The sequence below is a fragment of the Astatotilapia calliptera genome, chromosome 9 (assembly GCF_964374335.1).
Source record: "Astatotilapia calliptera chromosome 9, fAstCal68.1, whole genome shotgun sequence".
NCBI lineage: Eukaryota > Metazoa > Chordata > Actinopteri > Cichliformes > Cichlidae > Astatotilapia > Astatotilapia calliptera.
In genome coordinates, this window is record NC_137430.1 from 6,067,732 (window position 1) to 6,087,981 (window position 20,250).

Genomic DNA, 20,250 nt, shown 5'->3' on the forward strand with positions numbered 1-20,250 from the left:
TCAGCACAGAAATGTATATACACTTCTGTTTGTCGTGCTGTCCTGTTTGGCAGGAAGCTGTGCGCTAGGATCAGTGTGTATGGAGCTCAGCTAGCAGGGTGCCAATGAGATCAATGAGAAATGTAAACTACGTTTAGGTTATAAACGTAAAACTATTCCAAGTTTACATTTCTTTGAGCAACCAAATTTCACTAATACTACTTACTGATACACAGAAATGACAGAAGTATACTGTATGGGGAAAAAGAAAGGCAAAAAGTAATTAAAGTTTAAACCGTATATATAATAAACTAAGTAAACCAAATGCATAAATTTATATACTATAGAAATGTAACAATATTCACAAAAATAACAATATTGTTAAATAAATGAATAGTTGAATAACTCTAGAGTAAATACTGTACAAAATGTGCTCTACAGTTTTTAGACTTATTTTTATTAGAAAATATATTGTGATGAGAAAAAAAATCACACTGAAACAGAAGATATACACACATGTGAGAGGCATTCATTTTAAATTGGCTAATGGTGATCACAAAAACTGTTTTTGTGTTTTAGAAATATTAAAAGAATGACCATTCATACAAAATCTCAACTATACATTCAGCTATACAGGGGCATTGTAATATAATCCAAACATGTACAACAATGGTGTCTTCCCCAGAAGTGCTAGGAGACCAACAGCTGCAGAAGTTTTGCCACCACAACAACATTGAGGCTGTTTCCCAGTAGTCTATACTGCTGAATGGTAGGGATCTTCTCTGGAAAGACTGCAAACAAAACAGAAAAAAGTGATAAAGAAAATATATAAACACTGGGCCACGTTATTATTCATGGCTAAAAAAAGAAGAAACAGATAAAAAATAAATCAATAAAGTGAAATATATATATATATCTGTCTACACAGAGAGCCAATAGACATGGGAAACCACATGTTACTGTCTAGCATAGAATCGTTTGTGAATCGCTTTGTGTATGTGCCGACGGACCTGTATTTAAAAAAATAATTAAACAACAAGCAAATACGAATACAATCCACTTCATGTTTCAGCAAAATAACATATGAATTACAAGTCTGTGTCTAACCATTGCAGCACATTTCTGTATGTATGGGCCCAAACAATAACATTGTTTCATAGTTCAATTATGTTGTGTGGAACTAATCCTACAAGTGTATGTCAGGTTAAGCATATGATGCTTAATACATGTTTAATAATTCGATGTAACAAAAGGCTTCTTAACTTGTACAGAAAAGTAAGATGTTAGATGTAAATTATGTTTTATACTTTTACACAACAGAGTCTGTTGTTAAACGAATGATAATTCTGCAAAAGACACCATCTACGATGTATTCTTCCTAACAGCAGTAGTACCATGATAGGTGGCAAAAATATAAAGCCACAATACATGTATTGTGTATATAATTATATTTCTGACTTAACATTGTTTGATATTCTACATTAGAAGGAGAATAAAAATATATTAAGATACAGTGAGAGAAATCTGCTGATCCCCTGCTGTATTTGAAGTTTGTTTGCTTACAAAGAAATGAGCAGTCTCTAACTTTAATGGTAATTTCATTTTAATCGAGAGAGACAGACCAGCATGTGTATGTATATAAACCACACCTGTCTACTGAATCAGTTTCTTCCATTTCAATCTCTCCACCATTATGTGCAAGAACAAACAGTTGTCAAAGAACACCGGGGACAAGATTGTAGACCTGCACAAAGCTTGAATGGCATCTGAGAAGATGAAAATTGATTTTACTGCAATTACATGGAAATGAAAGTTACATAAAAAGACCATCAGTTGCTCTCAGTCTGGAGTTCCAATCAATATTTTGGCCCATGGGACGAGGATGATCATGAAGTATGTGGCTGAACTACAGAGAAGGAGCTTGTTAATGATCTGAAGGCAATTAGGACCACAGTCCCCAAGAACACCACTGGTAACCCACTATGCCGTAATGGACCGAAATCTTGCAGCGCCTGCAAGGTCCCCCTGCTTAAGAAGGCAAATGTACAAGCCCGCTTGCTAACATCTAAATTATTCAGAGAAGGCTTGGGAGAAACTGCTATGGTCAGCTGAAACCTAAAGGCTCTGGCATCATCTTGAGTGTTTGGAGGAAGAGAAATGATGAACACCATCACCAAACTCAAGCGCAGACGTGTGAACGTTATGGTTTCGGGCTGTTTTTTTCTAAGTGTACAGGATGCCTTTGCTGCTCTGAAAGCCAATGGACGGGGTCGAGAACCAGCTTCTGTCAGTCAGAACACTGAAGATGGGTCATGGGTGGGTCTTCCAGCACGACAATCACCCAAAATATACTGCCAAGGTAACAAAGAAGTGGTGAAAGAAGAACCACATTAAGGAGTGGCCTAGCCAGTTTCCAGACCTCAAGCTTATAGGAAATCTGTGTAGGGAGCTTAAGCTTTGAGATGCCAAGCTAGAGCCAAGAAACCTAAAAGATTTAGAGAGTTTCTGTAAAGATGATTGGATCAAAATCCCTCTTCCAACTACAAGAAACATCTCATCTCTGTACTTGCCAACAAGGGTTTCTCCACAAAATACTAAGTCATGTCATTCTTGAGAATTAAATGCTTATTTTATAGGGGTGCAACGATACACAAAATTCATGGTTCGGTTCGGTACTTTGGTGTCACGGTTCGATATTTTTTCGATACAAAAAAAATGTTCATGCTTTTTTAATTTGTCATTTATTAAAATTATAAATATATATTTTAACTCAAACGTACAGTTTTTAAATGTAATGTTGCTGAAACAACAAAGTAATAAAAATAATAAATCTATCTGATCGAGAAATCACTCATCTTTGGAAAAGAGAGTTTATTACAGAGAAATGGCTCTTTCCAAAATAAATGCTATACTATACGCTTCTTCTGGGCTATATTCTCAGCAGCATATTAAACATATCAGGTCCCCATAAGGAGAATCTTGTGCTAACAGCTGTCTAAATGACTCGGCTAAAGTTTGTAGCATGCGTGCTTGTTGTTTTTGTCTGCTTCCACTTGTCTTTGCACTAGGATGATGTCGGAGTAAATGTGCAGTCATATTCGTTGTGTTCCCACTAGTGCTGTCAGCGTTAATCTGAAATGACGTTAACGCCACAACACGGCAAATCTCCGTTAACGAGCTACCGCGGATCGCCCCGTGCGTGGGGCTGGACGGCCAACACGTTAATGAGCTAACTGCGCTAACGCACTAGTTCCCACCCATGTAATTGAGCATTGCGTGGCACATCCGACATACGTGCTTACCTTCAGGGTCACACTTCACATGAAGACCAAAATAGTTCCAAAGGCCAGATCTGAATGAGGGTGGGGGAGGTTCAATTTGCCATGTTGCAACGAGCTTAGCTTCTGTCTCGCTAGCTTGCGCTGCACTCAGTGGATCTGCGCTCAACAGTGCAGCCTAGGCGAAGTAGTCGAGCGCAGATCCACTGAGCTCTCAACACAGACAGCATCGTCAGAAGAAAAGTTGATAAAATAAATTAAAAATTTTGTATTGTTTGATACATATGCGTACCGAACCGAAAGCACTGTATCGAACGGTTCAATATCGATACGAGTATCTTTGCACCCCTATTATTTTACTCAATGACTGATTTATTGTATTAATGGGAAAACCACAGTCAATCCCCTAGATCATCATCTATAATAATAATAATAATAATAATAATGGATTGGATTTATATAGCGCTTTTCAAGGCACCCAAAGCGCTTTACAATGCCACTATTCATTCTCTCTCACATTCACACACTGGTGGAGGCAGCTACAGTTGTAGCCACAGCTGCCCTGGGGCAGACTGACAGAAGCGAGGCTGCCATATCGCGCCATCGGCCCCTCTGGCCAACACCAGTAGGCAAGTAGGGTAAAGTGTCTTGCCCAAGGACACAACGACCAGAACAGAGAGCCCGGGGATCGAACCGGCGACCTTCCGGTTACAGATGCGATTCCCAACCCCCTGAGCCACGGTCGCCCCCCCATACAATGACAATATAACAAAATATTAAGCATTTCATGACCTTTAAATAAATAGTTTAAAAAATTAAGTACTACTGTAGACGATCACCTACAAAGAGTAACATCTATCCATCTATGAAAGTAGATTTTGATAGCGCACAATGGTCATAAGAATTCTTAAAGACGCATAGTTCCAACAATGGACAGATTTATGACTTATGACTTACTTAAATGCTGAGGGAATCCCATGAGGTTGGCTACTTCTCTGGGACTAAAATAACGAAGCTTCAGTTTTAACAGCCGCTGAAGTTTCTCCTCCTCAGAGCACTGGTCCAGACCCATAAAGACACTTTCAATCTGCACAGGACACAAAGCAAAAGCAAGCATAAGATTCTTTTCTTTCTTACACGGGAAATGCAAAAATTCTTTTTAAAAAAATAATTAAATCCATTCATACAGCTTTCTGGGAAGGATCACCACAGTGGTAAGACCGGTTTTATATTTAGCATACACAGATTTATCATGCAAATATCAGCATGGCATGGCTGCCATCGAGTATTTTTTTGGTAACTGTAAAGTAAGATGATATTCACAAAACCAATGACAGTAGCGAATCTGTTGTGCATTTTGGAGTCCTATCTAGGATGTAGCTTTATAAATTTATATGAGTTTTGCTCAATTTTGCTCATTCAAAGATAGTAAAAAGCTTCTGGGCTTAATTGCTCAAGGACTTACTCTTAAATTTTGAGTTTAAAAATAGAGTTATTAATGGAATGTGAAAAAAAACAAAACAAAAACAAAAAACATCAGATGACACTAGGGATGGGTACCGGTATCCGGTGCCATGATGGCACCAGTTCTGACATAAACAGTAGTAACCAGACCGAAAAGCAGCGCACATTTCGGTGCTTTATTTTGGTGCTTTTTTTTCCTGAGATGTGATACACTTTGAATTCTAGCCAATCATTTTACGTTTCCGAGGATAGTAGGCGGGTCCAGGTACGTCCGTTCTTTTAGAGCAGAGCTACAGATTAAAAATGACCAAGGCGAAGCGGTCAAAGTCTGGCTGTACTTCACAGCAAAAGATGCAAACTCAGCAGCCTGCAACAAGTGCTTTAAGCTGATACTGTGATACTGTCAAAGGAGGTAACACCTCAAATCTGATGAAACACCTGGCGACGCATAGCGTTTTTTTTAAAAGCCGAAAAATGCGCCGTATTTGATAGCTTGCTGCGAGACCTCACACCAAGCGCATCTACTGCGGGTGTGGTGCCTGTTATCGGACCCGGAGTTAGCAACATCCCCCAAAAACACGAAGAGGAGAGTCCTGGCCCCTAGCCCTGCCAGTGTAGCAGAAATGATGAGGATGATGATGCAGCAGCCGTTCTTCTCTGCGTGAGTAGCTTAATGTTGTTCGTGTGTAATTTACGTTGAGTAGGCTAACCACGTTATTACATTAATGCATGTAAGGTGAACTAGCAAACACTGTCGTAGTTACATGCAGCTGTCTTCTTGTTTGATGGCAGATACTCCCTTCACCCTGGCTAAAAAGGCTAAAATGACCAAAGAAAAAGTGGAAAACATGAGAGGTTTTTGGACAAAGTTTGTGTTCTTCATTCTTTAAGCACCGGTACAGTTTCAAAAGTACCGGTTTGGCACCGGTATCAGATAAAACCTAAACGATACCCATCCCTGAGGGTTAGAAGCCTGAAGGCAGGTAACTTTAGGTTTTACCCTGGGTTTGCTTTACTATGAAGGTGATTCAATTTATACCGAGGTATAAGGCAATTTACCCTAGAGATTAACATCTATAAAATCACTGCCTACTGACCAATCAAAAATCCAGAAAATAGCATCACTATTCCTGGAAGATTCCTTGGACCTCTGCAGGAAGAGTAGGAAAGTTCTGTCTAAAGACTATGTGTTTCCCAAATGAGAGTCGGCAATAAATATCGATTTTTAGGTGCAACTTTATTCCAAATCTGTTTTCTTTCAACAATTTGACAACTGTTTTATCGCTCTATGTGCATTAATATATGATTCTAAAACAGGACACCAACACTGTACTTGCTCAGCTCATATCCACTTTGCATATAGATTAAGCCTTTGGTTGATTTCTGAATAAAAAGTATATTGTTAGAACAGCAAACTTTTCACCAAGTTTTTCTTATTGCTGAGAACTACAGCTTCTAGAACACCAAGAATACCTGTTCAATCAATCAGATTCATTTCACTTCTTTGTAACAAACTAAAGCATTTTCCATATCTCAAGCTATGGGGCACTAAAAGTTTTAATGTTTAAGTGAATCCAGTTTAGAGTCTCAGAGCTCTAATGAGCAGTCATCAGCTTAGTAATAAATAGCCCCACTGAGTGCATTTGGCTCTAAAGTAACTAACTGTGTGCTTACTCTTTAGCTTTTCTGCAGCATTAATCTATGATTTCTCTGGAATAGGCAGCATTCACAGAGATCGTTCACTTTTACAAAAACCCAAACGTACCTTGGTTTCCATGCAACACTGCAATACTGAGCCTGTTCCCTGCACATACCGGCCATAGCTATGGAGAAACAACATGAACAAAGTTAAATAACAAAATTACTCATTTTAATTTAATTTATACACCATATAGACACTGCAACGAAAATACTTTAAAGATTTTATGCATACTGGTGGATTAACCATTGCACAAACACAAAAAATTATTTCGGTAACACACACACACACACACACACACACACACACACACACACACACACACAGGTTGCCTTTTTGGTCAGTTTCACTCCAGTCATTGTACCTGAACGTTTTTAAAGGCCATTAACACCAAGTTGTGAATCATGCAAGCATGAAAGAGCGCGTAACCCAAGGGATGGACGCTATGTCTACACATTACAGAAAACTTGGCAAAGAACCAGCTTTTGTATCTTTAGGCGAGTCGTTATTAGCAGTCTATACTGCAAACTGCAAATTCTGTAAAAAAAAAAAAAAGTACAAGTTTGAAAGGTAAGCTGAACACTGGCCATATCTTGGCATTGTGTTCAGTGTATTCTTAAAAAGAAATTGGACAAGTGGAAGAAAAAAGAAGTAGAGGGCCTAAAAAAGGAGATACATCGTGAACAGCAGATTCAAAAGTCATATCTACTCTTCTCTTCCTACCAACAGAATGTTAGTCTTGAGTTACGTGATAAGTTTGGAAAAATTTGGAATTTCACATTACTTTTTACGAACACGCTCTGTGTGCAATGTCCTAACTATGTTTTTCTGCCTAACTCTGTTTTTGTATGCTGTATTTCCATGTATGCTCGCACATGTTTGAATAAATTGCTGCAGCCTTCCCATTTTCCTAGAGAAATAAAAAAGAAGTGAATAGTGGCTCAAGATTTTTTCCACAATCAATTTTTTTCACACTTTGCTAAACCTGTTTACCATGGTAAATGGCCTGTATTTGTATTGCGCTTTACTAGTCCCTAAGGACCCCAAAGCGCTTTACACTACATTCAGTCATCCACTCATTCACACACACATTCACACACTGGTGATGGCAGCTACATTGTAGCCACGGCCGCCCTGGGGCGCACTGACAGAGGCGAGGCTGCCGGACACTGGCACCACCGGGCCCTCTGACCACCACCAGTAGGCAACGGGTGAAGTGTCTTGCACAACGACCGAGACTGACGGAGCAGGGGCTCGAACCGACAACCTTCCGATTACAAGACGAACTGCCAACTGTTGAGCCACGATCGCCCCTACTATTCATATTGTTCATTAAAAATAATGAAGGGAATGATGATAAGATGAAGAGAATTAATGAACCCACCCTTTAGTGAAGCAGACAGACCTCCTGCATGTGGGCTGAACAATGTCCAAGACTAGACCATATCGCAACAGTGTTTTAGGAGGAAGGAGATAAGGTTCCATGTTTACTTCCATTTGTGGTTCCAAGAATTCTTTGATCTGCTTAACAGACAAATTGCTGTTCTGACGAATCTTCCTCTGGGCTTCTGCTGTTGTCTCTAGCTTAAACAGGACATCAGTTCCTTCCTCTGGCTGGCTGGCACCTTGACAGGCAGGACTCAAAAATGTAGGATGCTCAGAAGAATCACTCTCAGCAAGATGTGGGAAGAAGTCTAAAATCTAAAATGAGAAACTTTCTATAAAATCTTACATACATAAATATATACAAATGAGCACTGTGGGGTCCTTAGTGGCCACTTAAAACTGCCTGAGATTACAATTCATAACCATATCTAACCATACGTTCATATAACACTTTATTCTACATAGTTTAAAAACTGTATCTACCTCACATCCATGGCCAATTTAGAATCACCAGTAACATACATATGTTTGGACTGAGAGAAAACGCTGGAGTATATGGAAGAAACCCACCCAGGCACAGGGAGAACTCCAGACAGTTGGGGAGAACCCAGCTGGAGCTCTAAATCTTGTTGATGTGCTAACCAATGCATACATAATCAAAATTATGAATCCTGCTGAGTATGCAAGGCTTTCCAAATCATATGAGCCTGTGACATTTGTTGGTGATATCATCAACTTGTCAGAAAATGTACTTTAAATCTGGGTTTTCATATTTGGTTAACAAGCGAAAGATCTCAAGATAAGATAAGATAAGATAAGATAGAACTTTATTAATCCCTCGGGTGGGTTCCTCTGGGAAATTCGATTTCCAAAAAAGCACAGCACCGACAGAAGTTACAGAGTTATACACACACACATATATATAAATACAGAGACAATATAAATAAAATATACGAAGGGGATAAATAGAATAAATAGGAATAAAAATAAAAATACAAGTGAATTGCACATTTCAAGTATTGAGTCTATGTTTCTAGGACGAGAAACAAATCTGCTAGGGGACAGGAAAGGTTGCAAGGAAGGGCAAATAATCTGTATGTTTAAAAAATCAAATGTGCCGAGCTACCAGCTGTAATGACCCAGTGCGAATAAGGAATACGTTGAAAATTCATGTGAAAAGTGAAGTTGTTCTTGGCTATTTAAAGTATCTGTCTCATTTCAGCCTCTTTGAAACAGTGTCTAAGACTGAGGTTATATATATGAACACAGCGATTACTTAACAATAATATTTTCTTCAAGTCATTGAGTCACTGCGAATGTCCATATAGCTCTTAAGTTCTTGTGATTCTGCTGACTCCTCTGGGGACAATTTACATAACAATGCATCAACTGTACATGTGGCCCAGGCAGCACACTTCATGTGGACATCAAAGAAGACTACGGGTCTCATTATATCTGCTGTGCGGTGCTGGCAAACACGCCATACAACAAAGCTGACACCAAACTGACGTCACCTCTGCTTTTTTTTTAAAAAATGGAAAAAACTATGAAGAAAAGAAAACAAAAAAAAACAAGCAATTTCTTTGCTTCTAGTTTTGTCTTCTTCTGCTCCTTTATCAGTACTGATGTAGAGGTTTTGTCTGAGAAGTGACACACAATACTGCTATGCCTACTGGCCCCATAGCAGCAAACATACATGATCTGGCTGTGTGATTATTATATGACTGTGTTCTAAATGTTCTAGCAAATTGGTGGCATTTTAAAAATGACGCCATTTTGATTTTATACAAAATGCTTGATTTGCATCGCCAGCTCCGTTTGACTTTTCCTCTGGTTATATGGGAAAGTCCATATAACCATATTATCATTCGATAAGATCTGCTGCCAACGATTTCTAGTCCAGCTCTTGTGTAAATTGGCACATCAACAATTTTTACTAAGTGCTCTTTTTGAGAAAAATATTAATATTGAGGAATATTGTGCTGAATATAATTGTTACATAACAGCTGTTTGAACATATTCATATTCAAAAACCCCCCCACAAACATACAAAATAACAATTTTTTGTTACACATTGCACGATACCTCACCTTTGAAGGTGCCTGGGTGTTTAAATCTTCTGTGGAAATCTTTGCAATCAGAAAATAACGAAGTCTTGAATTTGGGATCCCAACCTGATTAATGAATATAACAGTGAAATGGGCACAAAGAAACATTTTATATTATCAGCAAACTTCAGTAATCTAATCAAGTCAGTAAGAGTTTGTCTTTCTTACACTTATGGGTGAGATCATGATTTCCTGGAAAGTATATCCACACTCCGTCAGCGTTTTCACCAAACGTGCCCTACAGAATTGAGTAAAATAGTTATGTCTTTATTGTCTTCAATTGTGTATAGTTTTCACATTTGTATAATCATTAAAGTAATTTTTAGAATTAGAGACTGTGGAGATACAGAAATTCTTTTATTGCTGCCATATAACCTGCATCATTATAATTGCATTAATAACATTCTTTACAGCATTATTCCATTTAATAATATTTCTCACAGTATTGATTTTGCATTAAAGTTGTTTATTGAAGATGTTCATATAAGGATCCTTTTATCATGTTAACTTTTATTACAATTCTAATTTCTATAGAAGTTATCAAAAAAATGAATCTGTAATTTGCTCACTTACAAAGAAAGAATATTCTGTCGTTTTACAGTTGTTTTCTTTTAATGAAGCTTTATTTTTAAAGTTTTTAAAGTAGTTTCGGACCGATCCGACACACATCTCATGCTCAGCAGCCCAGGAGTTGACATCTTGCATGGAGCTCCAGACTGAGGATGTTTAACAATTGTTTTGCATTTCTTGCAATTCAGATTAATCGCACCAACATTGGTCACCAAGCTTCTTGCTGTTAACTTGTGACACCATTCCAGCCTGTGCAGGTATGTATAATCTTGTTCCTGACATTATATACCAGCTTTTTGTTTTTGCCCATTGTGTTGGAGTGGCTGGAATGGAAGAACAACCTACACATACGTTGAAATCAGATGTATCTGTAATTGATTGATTGATTGATTGATTGATTGATTTTAAGCTGTGTATTGAGCACACAGCCAGTTTGTGGGAGCCAGTATTCTAACCGGCTTGTAGGGGATCAAATATTTATTTCATTCAACGACTTGCAAATCAATTTGTAACTTTCATGTTTTTTCTTAATTGTTGGTTAATATTCTCTCTCTTACACCATTAAAATCTCTGAACCATAAAAATTATTGACTGTTCTTTCTTTGTAAGTAAGCACACTTCCAAATTCAACCGACACCAATCAATCGTGTCGGCATTTTTTATGACTTTTAGATTATCAAGAAGTCATCATGATGTCTCATAAACATGATGTCATTTCAATCCCGCCCGGCCTCTTTTGATCATTTCTATAAGTATGTTTAGAGTTCAAAGAGCACAGGCTTTGTCAGAAACTGATCAAAAACAGGGTGAAAATAAATATTTCTTAACACGTCATGTTGTCTAAATAGATGAGTGCATGTCTGTGGATGTTCTTTTCATGCTGCACTTTGATTTTGGATATAAATGTGTTTGCTGAAATCAATATGGTGAAAAAACCCCCCACAACAACTGAAGTATGACTATATTATTATACAATTATTCTATTTACTCAATTACAATTACTAGACTACTTTTGGATTTTTTTTTTGCAGATAGAGAAAACATGGGTAGATTTCTAGACTCCCTGCTTACTCTCCATGTTACTTGCTGAGCTTTCAGGCCTTCATGTGCTTAGTGTGCCCAGTAATTACCTGGCAGAGGAGGTCTCAAAGCCTTTCACATTCTCCAGCAGGATGAAACGTGGTAGCCTCTGCAGCCTAATAACACAATGGCACATACACGTTAGGAACAAAGCATGGGAGAGTTTGCTGAGAGAAATCAGTCTTATTGCATATCCAACCACAGCTGGCATCAAGAGACCTTGGACCATTTGCTAATCTGTGTTTGGAACTGCCATTTGATGAAATATATAAATAGTGCAGCCAACAAAATGGTCAGCCATGAACATGGACACAGAATTACATTGCTGCACAAGTTCAGTGTGATGGAAAGAGCACAATGACAGTGACTTGAGTGTGTTTTGTGAAACAGCTGGCTCCCGGTAAATGGTCATGTATTAACCGAAGCCTATAGTACTTTTGAAATGGTTAAGCTAGGCTTAATTCATGTCTGGGAAACTGGCTAATAAAGAGGTGTAGTCGGCAGCATCATGCACAAGTGCGTAACTGCCATACACTCACAAAATATCAGTGGATACTGTAAGAGCAGCCCTAAACATGCACGAGTTCAAGGCTTGAAACAATTGTGTGACAGCAATGACGGACCAACGCACTTTATTTCCAGTTGCTGCTCTCATCACACGCTTTTCAGCCACAGGCACACACAACAACAATCACCTCACGTTTAATACAGGGGAGGCTTGATGAGCTGATCGAACTCAGGTGTGTCAGCCTCCCCTGCAGCCACGCCACATACCACGCCCCCCATAACCCGACCTAGACCGAGGAGCCAGCACAAATGTAGCACAAATGTTTGACATCAATTTGGTTGATTTTCTTAAAATTGATAGCTACCTATCTGATAATCTGAATGGCTACTACAAGCAAACAAAGTAGCTGTGTATTATGACTGTTAAGCAAAATAAAAAATTAGTGTAGTTTTTCATTTCATTTAGGTTTCCAGAAGTTGACTGAAATTTTGGATCTTTCAGACCTTGGCAGAAGATCAAGGACATAAAGGAAGCTCTTGGTTCTGGGGTCAGTAACGTCCCCTTGAAGGCCTATCCTGCGGAGAAACAAACGAAACAAGGTGGAACAAGTTTTAAGTTGCTCAACAAAAGTGTTTTTTCTAGGCTGACTATATCAAGCTGGTCCCCGTTTCAGTGTGTTACGCTGCACCTAAGACAGTTAAAGTCCTGTTAGAGAGAAACTAGTTTCTGGGTTTTACAGTGGGCATCTGCTGGTAGGGAGAAATGTGTGAAATACAACTAGTCAACCTTTATCCCCCTAAATGAAATTTAATTTTATACTCATGAACTTAGGTTAGGGGACCCGAATCTAAACTTTTGGGTTAAGCACGTTGTCTTAATTTTGAACATCATGTAGTGATAGTGACTAAAAAAAAGTCTATGCATTTGTCATTTACAGGCTGGAAGTGTAATTCCTTTTTATAGGAAGTCATCAACAGCTCTCTGAAAAATGGAAAAACTCACTAAGAACACTACAGACAAAGCCCAAATACAGCTTCAGTTTTATTTACATAGCGATAATACACAACAACAGCCTGATGATGATTATGTTCACTTGTGTTTTCTTTGTCAAATATAAGTTTGTTTGATGATCTGCCACATTTCACTGTGACAAACATGCAATGAAAACTCAAAATAAGGGAATTTGTCACCCGTTCATACAGAAATATTAATATTAAATATTTTATTATATTATCTTCACAAAGACTCATTATGGTCTGTTGTATCTGACGATTAGTGAAAAGGTTGTTTTTATTGATTTATTTATATCTACGTAATTAAGTACAGTGGAACCCCGACTTAAGAAATTCATTCGTTCCCGAGGGTCTTTTGTAAGTTGAAAATTTTCGTAAGTCGAAGCATCCATCGCGCCTTTTGAGTGAACAATAGGCTATAGGTTAATTGCTAACTGCAACAACAATACATCGTTCAAGTGGAACAGCGAAGCGCAAGTACGAAAGCCAAGAGGGTTGTCACATGATTCTGAAGGCATTGTGGGCTCAGCCAATCAGAGCCAGCGGATTTTGTTACACGGGCATTTTGCCGTAACACAGGCAGAAATTTTGCCGTTAAGTGCCTTCGTAACTTGAATTTTTCGTTAAATGGGGTATTCGTAAGTCGGGGTTCCACTGTAGTCTTAAAAATTGCCTTTTTTACGATGCAGGCTTTGCACGATAGTTTAACTCTGAATAAGAGATCATTCTCATCACGTCACCATCACGATTGCAAAATTTTGGATTTTAGTACATACAAAACACTGAAATCATACCTGGTAAAGGGTTGGCAAGGGGGACTCATCAATATCATATCAAAAGACAACTTGTTGAATTCATCTAATGTTATGCCCTAAAGTAAGAAAAGAAAAGGATTTTAAATATGATTGATAGTTTGATCAGCAATGGACCAACGCTCCATGATCACTAACCTCTATAGTCTTGTTCCAGAGGGGAGTGTCGGGGAAGTTGTGCTTGTAGACTTGATTTGCTGTGGTGTTTATGTCAATGGCAGTTACAACTTGGGCAGGTATGCCACTCTCTGCAAAATGGATAAATAATAATAGTAATAATGAGTTGCATTGTATTACTTATTTCATTTTATTTTCGGGTTTACCTAAGGCTCTAGTTGATCATTCCACAGTTTAATTTCTCACCAGATTATTAAAAAAAAATAAAATAAAAAAAATCGCACTGATGGAAAAAGTTGGGATCTTGAAGACGCTTGTTTTTTTGTTTTTTACATTCTACAGGTCAACAGATACTGCAGGCAAAAAAAGAAAGCAGGAGGGATTGCAATGACAGGTGACAACAGATGGTGTAGTCCTGGTTATGGCTGTTTACGTCCCAGATTACCAACTCAACTTAATACCACACAGCCATGTGGTTTATTATTCCACCAGTGACAAGAAAACCAGAAACATGATTACCGGTCCTCAGCAGACCCTATCACACCCCACAATCAGGCCCACTGTCTACTGGCAATCTGACTATTTAAATTATTAGGTGTTCACAGGGTGCTAAAAAGGCACAGAGTGGAATAGCAGGAGCACAAATGGTGACATAATATTAGGCAGGTGAGTGTGAGAAAGAATGCATGCAAAGGTGTGTAGAGACCCATTATATTCAATGTTCAATGTGAGGTGCTCTACTGCAAAACTTTTGATTGCAAAAGCCTTTGTAACAAATGACTGATCATTAAATGAGGTGTGATCAGAAACGACTGTGACTCTGTCTGCATGGCTGACATTCTCATCAATGTCATCTCCTCCCCAAATTCCATGAAAATTTTACTTCCACTGTCTCTGGTATGGTGTGGTGGTCAGGCCATGTGGTGAGCCATACTTGTAACAGGCTGCGGATCAATTATCAGTTCAACCCTGAGTCAAACAGCTGGATGTGGTGTTGGTGACAACATTTCGACCATGAGACTTTTCTACAGAATTCAGTTCTATGTCATTCTGTTCTTCCTACGCCACACGTCAGCAACAGTGCACCCGCTGCTAGTGAGAGAGCCAAAATAGAATGGCACAGTAAACAGTCAGCAGTTTTGAGGCCGTTCACGCCTGCTAAAACCAACAACTTTTTTATGTACGTTTTTAACTTAACCACAAACTGTGGTCAACGTGAGTTAAAACAACTAAAATGCTCTGGCGATGACTCCTACCTTCTCTCAATCTGTGTTTGGCCAGAGAAACATGCTTATATAATGCAGAAGTTGGAGGGACGTTAATTTGATGTAAAATAAGTCTTTGTTACTATTAAAATGAGATAATGTGTTGCATTTAACTTGATTAGTATCATTTCATTTACCCGTCCCTGTCAGCTCCACCTTTGCTGTGAACTGGTGGAGAAAAGGAGAAAATAGGCTCAACCATAAATGACAGCAGTATGCAGCAGCCTGTTACTTTGAACTGCAAGGTTCAAATAAACACCAAAATATGTTTTTATTTATTTTGGGCCTGTTGCTTATTATTTTACTAATCAATACCAATTTAAGAAATATATTCCTGCCTGTTAAGAAGCTAGAAAAATAACAATTAAATTGAGATTAATGCTACCTTTCTCATACATGAAATATTCACCCTTTCTTCCTCACAGAGAGGTCAAATAATGGATGTCCTACAGTCCATGTCATTTGTGCTAAACATCTTTATCAGTAGAACTCTTTGACAGTTTGACCCTTGTGGACACGCAACCCTGTGGATTTCCAAAAAGGGTATGCTCTTTCTACGCTTCTGACCTAATGGGATGTGGCCAGGCTCTTCCACTGAAAGCTGCTGTTGAGTCTTTGACTTGTGGTGACCTTCATGGTGATGAGAGGACGGTTGGGTCACTTTGATACAAAAATTGATGTTTGAACTCAGCACATGTAATGCAAATATCAACTGCTAACAAATCGATTGTTTGTGACTGGCACAAAAGTGATGTATTGCATTTGTCATGTTACCTTGTCTTGTTGACACATTGCTGATCAGCTTCCTGAAGAAAGCTCAAACAGTACTGGCATAGTAAAGCACAGTACTTGACGTTCTTCAGAAAAGAAATTCTGTTAAAAGCTGACTAAACAACAGTCTCCTTTTCCTCTGCAGTTTCTGTGAGCCTTAATGAACGAACTTCTTCAGCTGATACAGGCACTGTTTTGGGGTAGCATCAGATCTTATGGAGAGCAGAACCTTGCAACAGCTGGACAGAATCTGTCCAGTGATTAAGAAACTCATTGGAAAGGCTAATAATTGATATTAAGGACTGACAAGAGTGTCTTGTCTCTGTCGATCTCTGTCTATGTGTCATATTTAATGTGCAATGTATTTGTTTATTTTGGTATGTAGACTTTAGTCAATAGGATCAATGAAGGGGTTATACATAAAATAAAGAACTGCCTATTTTGTATATATCTTTAAGATTCTGCATTATTGTACCTACATGATAATCAAGAAAGTTCTTTTGGCCACTTTAAATCTCTTTATAGAACAGTTAATATATGTTCTACTATATTTGTTGCAGTTCATGCAGCCCTTTTGGTCGGAGCTGTAGTAAAAACGCCTTTTGTTTAATGTCGATGGCACTTTTTAGCTGAAAAAATAAAGAGTGACTTAATCCTGTGAGAAGAATGTCGTTTGTGAAATGAGCCCTAGACAAAAAAAATGTATATATTTCAAAGCTGACTTCTACACGTGTAACAGCATGATGTTTCCCACTGCACACTCTTCTTTACGGTAAAGGCAGTTTTCCCATCCTATCAGGATTCCGATTCACTCAGTCATCATTTTCTTACTACTTTTTTCGGCTGTCACGCCACAGCCAGCACAAGTCTTCAAGTAATACGTAAACTCAACCGAAACACGGGCCTGACTTTTGAGCGTTGCATGGCAGTAAAGGCGCTGGCATGACAGTCCAACAGTGTTTCCGGATTCATGTTGGATAGACCAGTAAAATCAAAATAAGCAAATCTTTGTATCCACCACAAATACGCTTACCCTTTAACGCATAATGCATTCCACCAATGCCACTATACAACTCGAGTACTCGTAGATTGTCCATGGCAAAATAAACTACATCGGCGTGCTGATGCGGTGCATATTTCTTCTTCGTATTCAATAAAGGTTATCAGGCAACTAAAGAACACGGAACATTACCGCCACCTGCTGGTGTGGAATGTGGTACAGGTAGCGACAGGCCCGTTAGTTTAATTAACCTCGAGCTTCTCATATGCAAAATACAAAATATTCCTCAAAATAAATCAGAAATGACAACATGTACCAAATCCAAATCGACGTTTTCTGAAAGAGCAAATCTCTGTTAATATCCAAAACGTTTGATTGTGTTTGCTCCTATTTTCCCAGTATGAATTCACAACAGAGCACAATGTGACAATATAATATATTTTTAACCACACAGAAAGAGGAGAGGGCAGAATATTCGACCTTCTCAAAAAGCTGACAAATGAAGAAAAAAAAAAGAATCCTTCTGTCCAAGCTTTATGTATTTTCAGGTAAAAAAAATCATACATCTACAAATCCTTGATTATAGCTCCCCTTGCATGCCTCCTTTGGCCTGTTTCCTCTGCCTTATAGCAGTGATGTCAAATTAATTTGTCCCATCTTAATAAAAAGAAATCTATTAGCGATTTCGTCTTCAAATAAATAAATGGAAAACAAACTGGAAACATAAATGGAAAAATAAAACAAAATGGGAGAATAATAACATTTGTGAAATAAAATTGAATTAAATAGAAAATATACATTTTTAGCTTACTTTTTTAAATTTTTGCTAGCACAAACTGGTAGTTATATTATCTTTATTTCTACAGGTAGTCCCAGAGACTCGATGTCTCATTTACAAGGAAGACCTGTATATAACTATTATTAAATAATAATAATAGTAGTTATAACGGTAGTAGTGTCCAGTATCGTTTTTTTTTTTTAACTATTTTTAAACTTTGAACAATGTTGCTAACAACGTTGTTCACCGCTGCACTGAAGCCGAGGTGTGGCTGACCGCGTCTAGGAACAGGAAATATCCTAGTATGGAATGGTAGTGCTCACATAAACTTCCGGTAGGGCGTGCGCTTGTAAGGACGGCTGTGTCAGGATTTTAAAAATCTAAAATTCCTTCTTTTCTTTTTTACTTTTTTTGTCGGTCTTTTCTTAACGGTAAGCCCATCTCGTATCAACACAACTGTCTTCCGTTTTTTGCGTTGCTAAATAGAAGAATTGTGAAGAGGCGGAGCTTCCCCTTTCAGCGTTGCAGTGTAGCTACAGATTGCGAGTTTCTAAACACGTCTGTATCTTTTGGATTTTCAGGAAAAAATGTCCAAGTCTTTGAAGAAGATTGTGGAGGAGTGTCGAGATAAGAACCTTCCGGAGGTGGAGATGTGCGATAGGGGTATTTCGAACATGCTCGACATCCCAGGACTATGTAAGAAAAAGACCGTCTTCCATTTAAGCTCGAAACTTTCTTAAGCCTGCTAACGTAACAGTCAAAGTACCCTAGAAATAACACAGAAGTTACACACACAGAGAAGACTGCTTGGTGTTACCACTCCTGACTAATATACATTGTTGAAAGCCATCTGCGACCGTCACTTCCAACTGTGGTATTCTAATAGCGTCATGTTTAAAGCGTGTGTACCGTTGTACAGTGACTATAATGTGATGTGAAAAGCTGTTGTTACTGGCCAAAACAGAATTATATATTCACTTAAAATAAGTAGTAACGAAATAGTTTTTTGGTCAGGTGTTTGTTGTAATAACGCTTCTTGAAGATGAACGAGGAGGACGGGGAGGACTGTGTATGGTTCTTCCTCATGCTGCTGAGGCCGTTTGTTAAATGAATAGATCATTACGTTTTCAGTATGTCAGTTTTCTTCAGACTTAATTCATTCAGTCCAATTAGCAGAAGTATCAGTAGCAGAAGATTTGGAAGTTTTTCATGGGCAGAAACCACATACTCATACTCTACTTAGTTGATTAAATTTGGCACCATTTAAGGGCAAATAATCAGAAATACTTTATTAATCCTGAAGGAAGTTATGGAATAAACAGGCTTTCTTATGGTATCCTGACATTTATTGGCAAAAAGAATTGTTACAACAAAGAAATTGGCCAAACAAATGTTCCCTTACTTTTTGAACTGAGTTCTTATACATAACTCTGTTTTGCTTCAACAATAACTTTTCATAGGTTCTGCATAGGTTCTCTCCGGGTTCTCCAGCTTCTTCCCACAGTTCAAAGACATGCAGTTAGTGGGATTAAGTTAACTGATGATTCTAAATGGGGCCTAGGCGTGAGAGTCAGTGATCCCATGATAGGTGGGAGAGACTGCAGAACACCTCACACCCCTCACTCCACACGAACAGGATAAGCAGAAGAGAATGAATGGATGTATAATATAAACATTTGCCTACAAGTGGCTAGATGCAAAAGTACCGTGAGAGCAAGAATACATACATGCGGGCCCATGAAAAGACTTTGTATCAAGGAGCTTTTGTATGCAGGTTCCTGACATTGCAACCCATGAAAAATGAACTCGGTAACATTTTGTATTAACTGCCTGTCAGATTTAACTGCTTATGAGCTCAACCTCATTCCAGATTGTTCCAACTTTGACTCTTGGTTATACAATGTATTATATATTTACTACTTCTACTCTGTGTTGGTGGTAACAGTGCAACAACATAACACACACTTGTACCTTGTCATCACTTTGTCACCTTGCTTTGTTGACTTGATATTCCTTGTCGTTTCAGTCACCCTGTCTAATATCACTCAGCTGGTCCTCAGCCACAACAAGCTCACAGGTAACTTCTTATCTCTTTCTCTGCTCTCTCAGATATTAAGCTGTTTAATATCAAACAACCCTGTGAAGCTTGCCATCATTTTAACTTGTCAGATCTAGAGTAAGGCATATTGTAAAATAATTAGCCTGCAGGCTATGTTAAAAGGAAAACATTGGCATATTAGAATCAATAAAAAGTCCTATTCAAGTCAAACATCTGGACAGCATCAACTAACCATAATATCCTGTTATGTCAGTGGTAGGCCCAGTCTGTGTATTCACATTCATACTGTTCTCTTTTCATCACTAAAGCTGGGATTTGAACTCATTTGTATCCCATTGTACATCTGTATAATGACAATAAAGG

The 20,250-nt window shown here is 38.3% G+C and overlaps 2 protein-coding genes across 3 annotated transcripts in view; one reads left to right on the forward strand and one right to left on the reverse strand.

The window, feature by feature from the left end:
- Positions 1-415: 415 nt before the first annotated feature.
- On the reverse strand, positions 416-17,242 carry trdmt1 (tRNA aspartic acid methyltransferase 1). Of its 2 annotated transcripts, XM_026180720.2 has the most exons (11): positions 17,084-17,241; positions 14,036-14,145; positions 13,880-13,956; positions 12,576-12,647; positions 11,615-11,680; positions 10,083-10,152; positions 9,897-9,980; positions 7,805-8,121; positions 6,487-6,544; positions 4,215-4,344; positions 416-770 (listed from the first exon to the last, which is right to left on the reverse strand). In XM_026180720.2, the coding sequence occupies exons 1-11, from the start codon at positions 17,145-17,147 to the stop codon at positions 670-672; spliced, it is 1,149 nt and encodes a 382-aa protein (XP_026036505.1). In that variant the 5' UTR covers positions 17,148-17,241; the 3' UTR covers positions 416-669. The 2 variants fall into 2 exon arrangements, with proteins under 2 accessions (XP_026036505.1, XP_080162007.1); XM_080305881.1 differs by lacking the exon at positions 12,576-12,647 and having other exon boundaries at positions 17,084-17,242.
- Positions 17,243-18,126: 884 nt separating this feature from the next.
- The window catches only part of rsu1 (Ras suppressor protein 1), a 44,645-nt gene continuing 42,521 nt past the window's right edge, over positions 18,127-20,250 (forward strand). Inside the window, exons 1-3 of the mRNA XM_026179575.2 lie at positions 18,127-18,259; positions 18,410-18,524; positions 19,855-19,905. Of these exons, the coding sequence (XP_026035360.1) occupies positions 18,416-18,524; positions 19,855-19,905 (160 nt within the window). The 5' untranslated portion in view covers positions 18,127-18,259; positions 18,410-18,415. The remainder of the gene's footprint in view (positions 18,260-18,409; positions 18,525-19,854; positions 19,906-20,250) is intronic.